Here is a 9,267-nt window from a genome sequence, read left to right on the forward strand (position 1 = left end):
AATCATTTTTTATTATGATTTTAAAAATAAAATACTAACTTTTCTCTTCACACTCTTCTCTTTATCACGTTATTTATTTCCCAAACAAATTAAAAATTCAATATTATAGAAGGACTATAGAACAAATATAGGTACAATTGTTTAGATTCTCATTCAATATGATGCCATAACTTACTAAAAATTGAATATAAATTGAATATTTTATTGAAGTTACATATATTGAATTGAGTTGCTGCTCATTTCTACGAGTAATGTTCTGAAAACAATTATCCAACTAAATGAATTTTAACTCCAAAATATAAGATATAAAACATGTTATGTCTCTATAACTTAAATAAGTAGAGAATCCAAATTATTTCTTGAAAATTTATTTGAGTACTTGTGTTGAAACCAAAGAAATAACTGTCATCTTTTGAGTTCTCACTGAAGTCATTCCTGTTCTTAAATATAGATGCTAAGTTTCAGCAGAGCAGGGAACATAAGTCGAGAACCAAATGTAACAAAAGGTATAAATATCAGTAGTAAAAATGATATTTTGCAGAACGACAAAAGTCTGCTCCAGCAATTCTGGTCTCCAATTTCTGCGAACCATGGAACACTGCCCTTTTTCACGTCTCAGCAGACTAGGGAAGATTTGACATCCGCCTCGACACTTTCAAGCTTCGATTGCTCACTATGTCGTGCTTTAGCCCTTTATGCTTGTGTCAACTAAAACATAGATACACAACCAATTAACCATTATGAGACTAATCTTTGCTGTGCATCTCCGGCTGAAGACAAATTACAAAGACAAGTGTACTCTGACTTACAATACCCTGTTTAAAAAGTATGTCAACTACATACAGAGTAAAGAAGAGGTCAGCTACGGAAATACACACTAAAAGAATCAAGCAGGAGTATCAAGAGAAGATGCAGGTACTAAAAATCAGTTATATAGCAACTTACAAGTTTAACTGCTTTCAGATAGAATGTGAGGTTTGCTCTGGGTCCAAGGAAATATTGTAAGGCAACATTCTCACGAAAAGCATCAAATCCACGTCCTCCTACTTAAAGTAACTTGAAGCCTGAAAGTGCAGGGGTTCATTTCCCCAAGAACTCCATCCAGCTAGCATCTCTCTAGAAAATAGCTCTGCACATCGAGGCTCAAAACCAGGTGCATATTCCTTTAGCAACTCTAAAATGCCAGAAGATGTAGGAACATAAATAAATTGGTAAGTGAAGAACTACAGACTGACATATTGAGCAGATTGGCGAGGTGCATGCTGCTGCCTGCTAATACTTAAATTGTCATATAATAGCTCACCTGTTATGTCAGGATTTTTGAGATAAACAGATTGCAAATAATACCAGAGCAACCATGTATAGCCACATAATCTTATACTAAATACAGAAAGGTGAAGTTGCACAAATCACTCTGAGAAAAAATAAAAGTAAAAAGGCTACCTCCAATCGGAGGTTTTCTTGAGTAATCTCCAGGAATGCTAATGAAGACTTGATTGTCAGGTATAGGCTTTAAGCCAAAATATCGATCACAGTATACAGCCTTCAGAAACAAAAGATAAAATATCCACACTTCATACAATTTTATAGATGGAATGTAAGGTGATAATAACATACTTGAATAATCATCAGTCAATGAATAGATGAATAAATTAATAGTGTCACCTCCTTCACACAGTAACCTAGGAGTAGGCACTCATATGGTCTATGATGAAAGAGATCCAAGTCACCAATCAATAAGCCATCTGCTTTCACCTGTAAAATGAAATAATAAGATTTTAAGGATTTTTCTAGCCCGTTGACACAAGTGTAGTGCTTGCTATTTCACATAAGAATAAGCACCTTTAACCAGTACATGGTAGCCATATATTTGACTCCCCATTTGGGGAACAGTTCATTCTCAACAAAAGCTCGTAACTTCTCTCTATTGGTTACCCACAAAGCAACTAATGCTCCCTCAGTATGACTTAGCTTCTTAATAGGAAGAGATAAAAAGAACCTGTTAGGCAAAGTTTGGTACCTGCAGAATAGGAAAAAACATATAATTAACAATAAGTAATTTAATAATGCTGATCAGGAACTTTTAGATTGTAGAAATATGCTACATGCCAATACGTCATTGACTTGAACCTTTTCCCAAATTTTTCAAGACAGAGAGGATGGACCGATGACAATAAATGTGTGGATATCCTGGATAATACTTTCTTGATCTGTAAGCCTTCAACCAACTCACTCTGATTGAGCTAGAATTTTCCGGGTTAAATATTCCTTAAATGTAAACCACTATAACCAGAAAAAGCTTTTACAATTTCAGTTTCCATCAGTCCTGGATCTTCATCATTTCTCTAAAGGTTCCACTTCCTCTCATGACAATCAACTTAAGAATGGATATGTATATAATCAAAACATTGGCAGCAGCCAAAAATTTATGTTATATTGAAACGTGGCATGTACAAATGCTAGCACCTCTGATAAATCAAGACCCGTATTAACCTTTATACAGATACTATTGCACAACTACATCGAAACGATCTCCAAAAGTCAGGTTTAATTTCCCACATCTACTCATCTTTTAACTTTTAATTATAGCGAAAACAAGGGCCAGTTAATAAATAATAATATGCTGGGTTTAGTTATTGTAGTATATTCTATAAGCGAATATATTTCTGATCATTTTGTTGTTTGTAAGGTATACTTTCCATAACATTCACTTAATGAGAGAATATTATCACTACAGTATCATTCCGTACTCATTTCCTAAACACTAATAGAACTTAGAAATTGCAGAATTCCAATAGTAATACCATACTTAAGTTTTTGACGAGCACTGCTATTTTCCCATGGTGGATCAATTACAATAAGATTGAAACCACGATCAGAATCAGCTGCAAAAAGAAGATGTAAACTTTAAAATCATGAAATTGTAGAAATTTACTCCAAATCAACACTAGTCACTAGGTTTAATAGCATTTCAAAAAATATATATAAGATGATTTCAAAAAAATATAAGTGAGCCTAATAAAATTTCTGAACTTCACTTAAATGGAGAAAAGAACGAAAGAGAGAGAGAACTTAGCAACACAACTAGGCAAAAACAGATCATTGCGGCTAATACTGCAGACAAAGTCACAGCATGCAGAAGTGGTAGGTTCAGGAGTTCGCACTTCTTTCTCTTAATTATTTAGATTCAACATCATATTTTTTAATTATACCCAAAGTGTAATCAACAATCCAAATATGTCATGTAAAATTCAAGATAAAGCCAAATAGTCGAAGAACAATATAATTCGTGGAGTGCCTGTGCATACATAGGAGGTCCAATTTATTCACAAAAGAGTGACCAATAACATCACACCTAATCATCTGGGAAACTTTTTGGGAGCTCTAACATTTCTCCAACAGATAACAGATTTATCAAGTCTGCATATACTAATATACCTATTTATATTTTATATAAAGAACATGGCTGTATATAATAAGCTTCAAGTACTTGTCAGCAAAAAATTACCAGGAATCAGGTTGTGAATCTTCCCCAAATCAGACTTCCACATGTCAAGAGAAAATAAAGCATGATTAGCATGTTTAACACACATCGCAAAGTAGACAAACACAAACATCAAAAATAGATTTGATTTTATCATTTACTTTTAATTTACTCTATATTAAAAAAACATAATACAAAAAAGTGAAGATAGAGATATAATGTTTTATAGATACAGCTTATTGCATACCATAAAGAAACTGCTCTCTTTAGGTAATATGTATTTGTTGTTCAAAAATATAGCCTCCGCATCATTGCTTGTCTCATTAACAACCAAGTTCTCGAAAAGAAGAAACGTTTTGGGTTCACAAGACTGGATGCGGCAGGAACCTGAGAATTCAATACAAAGAATTAATTTTTTTTTTGCGCAAGTTATGCAAGGAATACAAAAACGGATACATGAAAAAATAAGTAGTTTCCATCCAAGAGATTAATCTAACATGCGTTTTACAGCAGAATTCTATAAGAAAAGAGTGTTTGGAAGGGGAAACTCAACTCCAAGCTCCTCCGAGTGCAAAATATAAAACAAAAGATGAAATTAGCAAATATAAGGAGATATGGCTTGAAACCAATTACTTAAGCGAAGAAATAGTATAAATATTACAGATAACTTGCAGTTCCACCGCTACCCATAGGTACTATTTTCATTGATATATGCGCAGCACAAACATTTGTTCAACATTTCCAAAAAAACAGCATTGTAAATGACCAACATTATTATAAATTTCCTTTTTTAAAAAAATAATCTCCTATCTTTCACAAAATTGTATCAGCTACTCTCTGCTACTACTTATCCCTATTAAGTCAAAAGGTAGATGTAGAAGCTATACAACAAGCAGGGATTGCAAATCATATAATCTAAAATAAAACAGAAACCCAATATATTTAACATAGTTGGTTGAAAGAATTTTGGGTCGTTGAATCCAATACACTTGCACATTTTTTCCATTGCCAATGGACTGAACCCGTATGTATGCCTCTGATAGGCAATAAGCAAGCAAAAAATACTCAGGCCCAATGACTTATTGCTTTAAAAATCTAACCATCCTACAAATAAAATGATTGTTGTAGACGTGATATGTATAGTGATGAAAAAGTATTCAGGTAAAGATGACAGAACAGTGTGCCAAATCAATCCAAGAAACAAGTACAGGCATACTACTTTCTATATTGCAGATGACTTTAAGTGCCTGCATGCAGACATAAATATGTAAATCTCTAACCAAGAAACAAGGCGATGCAGTAACAGTATGCAATTTCATGATCTATTGTATAGCTGCTTATCAATATAGAACAAACCTCCATTTTGAGATTCATTATTCGAACGATCACCATGACAATGATTTAGAGTGATCTCATACATATGAGCTTGCCAAACAGTTCCTAACTCTACAAAAGACTGCTCAACACTTGCCCCTTCCGCAGCTTCATCACCTCTCAAATTTCTTAAAAATTCTAAAATGTCATTGTTTCCAAGTAAATCCTCATGTGCCTTCAACATAAACACCCTAGCCTCCTACAATCAATTTGAATATGCACAAGACAATCAATGACACATTTACACACTTTACGATTTTTTGGTAATATTTGTACACAAAATTAGTAACACTATAAACACACACACACAATCAGTTACTACGCACTTATACACAAATCAATCACACCCTATTCAAATGAAAAAGTAACACCTCTTAAGAGTCCGCATTTACAAACATGAATTCAACTAGACTTAATAGTCAACCAGTAATGTATTTACACACACAATGACACAAACCATGACATTGTATATAAATACACAAATACAATATTAATTACACGGCATTCATACGCAAAAGTAACAATGCTAAGAGTCCACATCTACGCAACACAAAATCGGCTACAATTGATAGTTGATTAGTTATGTATTTATTTACAAGCATAATCTACGCACCGGCAAAATCAATTACACGTACGACTCCACGATTACGCAACACAAAATGTCATAATCAACTAAAATTAACTCGAGTTTATAGTCAATCAGTCATCTATTTACACAAACAATCAAACAAACAGTATATAAACACACAAATTAACAACAGATTATCATCTTCATTTTCATATAATATCAATTAAAATGCATATAAGCACAAAAAACGATAAAATAAAAATAGAAATTAAAGTACTACCAGATGACGCTGATTAGCGAGCTGCTCTTTCTCATTAAGAGGCCGCGACGTCGTTTTGGCCTTCCGTTTCCTCTTTCTACAAACACTCTGTGAATTTGAATTCGCTGAATCGAAGAAACGAGAGTAGTAAGCAGATGGAGAGAGCTTGAACCGGGTGTAATGCCGGTTCAGCACTCGGACCGGGTCTATGAAGACTGCGTTCGATTTCTCGAACCGGTATATTCCGGTTTTCTCGAAAGTTGTTAGCTTATCGTTGTCTCTTTCATTCTCCGCCATTTTCGCTGCAGCCCTAAACTAACAAAAAGCTATTGCCGCAAGCTTGTTCGACTTCTTATTTTTCCCTCGGAGTCGGATATGACTTCAGGAACTAATTTTGATTAATTTCGATAAGCGAAAATTAAATTCATGAATATTTATTTAAATTAATATAAAATATCTTTTTCGAATGAAAAATCAGGATAATATTAGTCAATTTTAAATCCAGAAACAGAGACGATAACACGCTAATTTTTATTATATTTTGTTTGCTACATAAAATCAAATATTTTTTAATTAAAACAAGGACTTATTTTTTGAATAACATGGATATAAATTTCATTTTTTTTTTTGAGATAAGTCTTGATTTTTTCTGAAAATATATATAAATATGTTTTTTCTGAAAAAGTAGAACTTATTTTCTAAATTTACTATGGGGCTGTTTGGTTAGAAGAAGCAGAAGCTGCTTCTGGCTTCTGCTTCTTTTAACCCGTTTGTGTAAAAAAAGCAGAAGCACTTTTAAGAAGCGAATTCTCTCTCACACCTACTTTTTTTCCAAACACTTTATTAACTTATTTACTTCTCACTTCTAATCCACTTTTTTACTTTAAGCAAAGAATCACTTTTTTTAAGCTTGCCCAAACGGTTATAGACAGCAATGATAACTCCATCCGAGATTCCTAGTTACGTATGTGCTATCTCAGCTTATTTACAAAAATTCAGTTGCAGTTTTATACTCTCAGAAGTTATAATATGATCGTAGAAAATCAATTTTCTCCCGACATCTTTAGAATTTAGACGAGTTGGCCACTTGAAACAGTATCAAACGTTATGTCTCTTACAATAATGCTAAGACTCCATGAGATCATCTTTTTTAGACAAGCTGAACAATAACAGACTTGAATCATGTGAGCCAGCTGCTATGTATTGGCATCTTTGCCGAATTTCAAAGAAGTGATATCAGCTGCATTTACAACCATTTTGATCAAGTATGCTGCTGTAGGTTAGCAGCATGTTCTTGCATTGAGTTTAAGAGGCAATGCCGTAAACACTGCAAAAATCAACTACATGCGAGTTGCAGATTTTTGGTGTAGAAGGCTAGTAATTGCGACAGATGCTACATCTCAGGACCTGGATCTCGTTCTTGTCCTCTTAACAACAACTGTATGGTTAATAGTTGTACTATTCAAAGCTCTGTTTAGTATTCGTTAACAGAAAGATCACTGGTATGTTTGTACTAGTATATTGGTACTTAATTCTGCTAGTTTTCTAGTGAGAAAGATCGGGTATGGAGAGCCATGTAGTTGCAACTTAAGTATTCAATTGATTCTGTAGTAAGTTATGTATGGCTAAAGTTCTGAATCTTTTTAACATTTTTGCTTCAAGTAACAGAGCTTGAGCCGAACTTTAGCTTCACTAGAGGCTTGATTAGAGAGGTTACTCGCTGACTGAAAGATCGTATAAACACTTCAGTTATTATTCACAAAAAAACAATATGGCTCATGTCTACACAGTTGGTACTTAGACCACTGATCTCTCCTTCAGATGCAAATAACCAAAACACTGAAGCTTTGCAATTCAATATTGTTGAATCAGATTTCTATTCAAAAGTAGGTGCACACTGCACAGGCTATGGTAAGTTATATATTCCGGGCTTTAGTATTTTCTGAACCGGGGTGTTAACAAGAATTCCATATCAGGTGATCTCTGTAATTATATGAAGCTGATTTTTCTTTTACAGTACCTTTTAGAGTTTGGTACCCACCCTAAAACATTTACTTAAAGAACCGTCATAATATTATATAGTTCTTGATTAGATTATATGATAGTTTTTAGGCTGATTTCTTTTTCTGTGTGCCAGAAGCCAATAACCTAAGAGATGCAATGGAGGTAGGTACTGAGATGGATTATAATACATGCATTTAGGTCGATTCCATCTGGTATGTGCCAATACTATATTATCCGTACGTCTCGTAGAGATATTAAAAGAAAAGGAACAGATGGAATCTTCAAATCGCAACAATAAACCGCCAATCCATGTCCTACTTGCTATTTCATTATTTGCCAGCTTCTCGGAATATGAACATTTCAGATTTGCAGATAATATATTAGTATTCTTCTACTGATGTTGCAGACGTTTAATATTCATACCGAAGAAAGGGAAAGGGAAAGGGAGAACAGAGGCTGTGAATCCGTAATTAGGCTACTCTGGTCTATTATGAGAAGATTTAACAAAATTTAAAGACATGATACTAGGCTCAATTGATACAATTACATCTCTGAACACTTAAATTTCTGTAATAACAAAAAAATTCGACAAAAAACTTGCACACCCTACTACACAGTTGGACAGAAAGTGATGAGATAATCAGTTCCGCTACAAGTACATGTGCTAGATAAATCATCGTATGCATAACTATAGGCCGTTGGACAAGCGGTCTTAAACATCACCGAGTATTGCGTTGTTGTGCATGTTGCAGGCGTTGCATGATCACCGGTGCAGCAGAACTCCGGTGCATTAAACGCCTCGCATGCACTTTTACAGGCAACGACAATTCCACCATTGATTACGCTCAGCTCTGGTGGGCAATTGGCATTTAAATCCGTCACACAGCCCGCGTACTGACAGTCCCCAGATCCAGCCAAAGGCTTAACCCCCATGCCTACATTGTATCCGTCCACAAGGCTGACATCATAAAAGTCTTTACCTGTTTGTTCCGGGCCAGAGAGCGTGAATTCGACTAGGGTTACTGGCGGAGTACCCCCACCCGTGCACTTTAGGCCTCCGGGGCAATCCCCTGTCAGGCAGGTTAGAATACCCTCGGAGGAAAAGGTGCACCCGGTCCGGCCCCAGAAGCGGCCAGACCAGCCCGGTGGCGCTGGGAAGTTAATTGATGCGCCAGGAGCTAAAGAAAAGCCACCTTCTCCTAGTACAGCAGCGCCATTTCCGGACAGCGTACCGGGCCAGACCGTGTAGCTACAACTGTTTTGTAGTGTAAATATTGTAGATGTCACATAACTTCCTGCAAAATATTTAATACTACCTGAAGTTAGATCACAAATTACGCCAAAGAACCAAACCAGACATACTCGGTATATCATCCCCGTTATAAATAGATCGGAAAAAAAGGTGAAGAAGAGTACCTAAGGAGAAGAAAACAAGAAGCTGAAGGAAGAGAGGTTGCAGCATTGCCATTACAAGTGAAGAACAATCCCAGTAAAGATACTATACTTGATTAGATTTGTCACTAAGTGTTTATATATAGCTAGACAGAGTTAGTGTTTATGTATTAATGCAAATTATTT

The 9,267-nt window shown here is 35.1% G+C and overlaps 2 protein-coding genes across 5 annotated transcripts; both read right to left on the minus strand.

The window, feature by feature from the left end:
* Positions 1 to 405: 405 nt before the first annotated feature.
* Positions 406 to 6,073, minus strand: LOC108215084 (methyltransferase-like protein 2). Of its 4 annotated transcripts, none has more exons than XR_010290435.1 (10): positions 5,707 to 6,071; positions 4,841 to 5,057; positions 3,732 to 3,871; positions 3,509 to 3,542; positions 2,810 to 2,885; positions 1,843 to 2,020; positions 1,666 to 1,755; positions 1,444 to 1,543; positions 946 to 1,174; positions 406 to 708 (listed from the first exon to the last, which is right to left on the minus strand). XR_010290435.1 is itself a non-coding variant. In XM_017387423.2 (10 exons), the coding sequence occupies exons 1-10, from the start codon at positions 5,980 to 5,982 to the stop codon at positions 1,106 to 1,108; spliced, it is 1,203 nt and encodes a 400-aa protein (XP_017242912.1). In that variant the 5' UTR covers positions 5,983 to 6,073; the 3' UTR covers positions 947 to 1,105. The 4 variants fall into 4 exon arrangements, 1 of the variants encoding a protein (XP_017242912.1); XR_010290437.1 differs by having other exon boundaries at positions 406 to 815; XR_010290436.1 differs by having other exon boundaries at positions 406 to 835.
* A 2,150-nt stretch (positions 6,074 to 8,223) lies between these two features.
* LOC108213260 (pathogenesis-related thaumatin-like protein 3.5) lies at positions 8,224 to 9,267 on the minus strand. The gene is made up of 2 exons (XM_017385035.2): positions 9,106 to 9,267; positions 8,224 to 8,984 (listed from the first exon to the last, which is right to left on the minus strand). The coding sequence occupies exons 1-2, from the start codon at positions 9,155 to 9,157 to the stop codon at positions 8,299 to 8,301; spliced, it is 738 nt and encodes a 245-aa protein (XP_017240524.1). The 5' UTR covers positions 9,158 to 9,267; the 3' UTR covers positions 8,224 to 8,298.

This window comes from Daucus carota, chromosome 3, assembly GCF_001625215.2.
Source record: "Daucus carota subsp. sativus chromosome 3, DH1 v3.0, whole genome shotgun sequence".
Classification (NCBI taxonomy): Eukaryota; Viridiplantae; Streptophyta; class Magnoliopsida; order Apiales; family Apiaceae; genus Daucus; species Daucus carota.

Excerpts from the sequence above, each read along its gene's own strand:
- LOC108213260 (XM_017385035.2), bottom strand. The coding sequence starts at position 9,157 with ATGGCAATGCTGCAACCTCTCTTCCTTCAGCTTCTTGTTTTCTTCTCC. Across the intron at positions 8,985-9,105 it reads TCTTGTTTTCTTCTCCTTAG|GAAGTTATGTGACATCTACA; the intron begins GTACTCTTCTTC and ends AATATTTTGCAG.
- LOC108215084 (XM_017387423.2), bottom strand. The coding sequence starts at position 5,982 with ATGGCGGAGAATGAAAGAGACAACGATAAGCTAACAACTTTCGAGAAA. Across the intron at positions 3,872-4,840 it reads TAATGAATCTCAAAATGGAG|GTTCCTGCCGCATCCAGTCT; the intron begins GTTTGTTCTATA and ends TTGAATTCTCAG. Across the intron at positions 2,886-3,508 it reads GATTCACAACCTGATTCCTG|CTGATTCTGATCGTGGTTTC; the intron begins GTAATTTTTTGC and ends TTCTTTTTGCAG.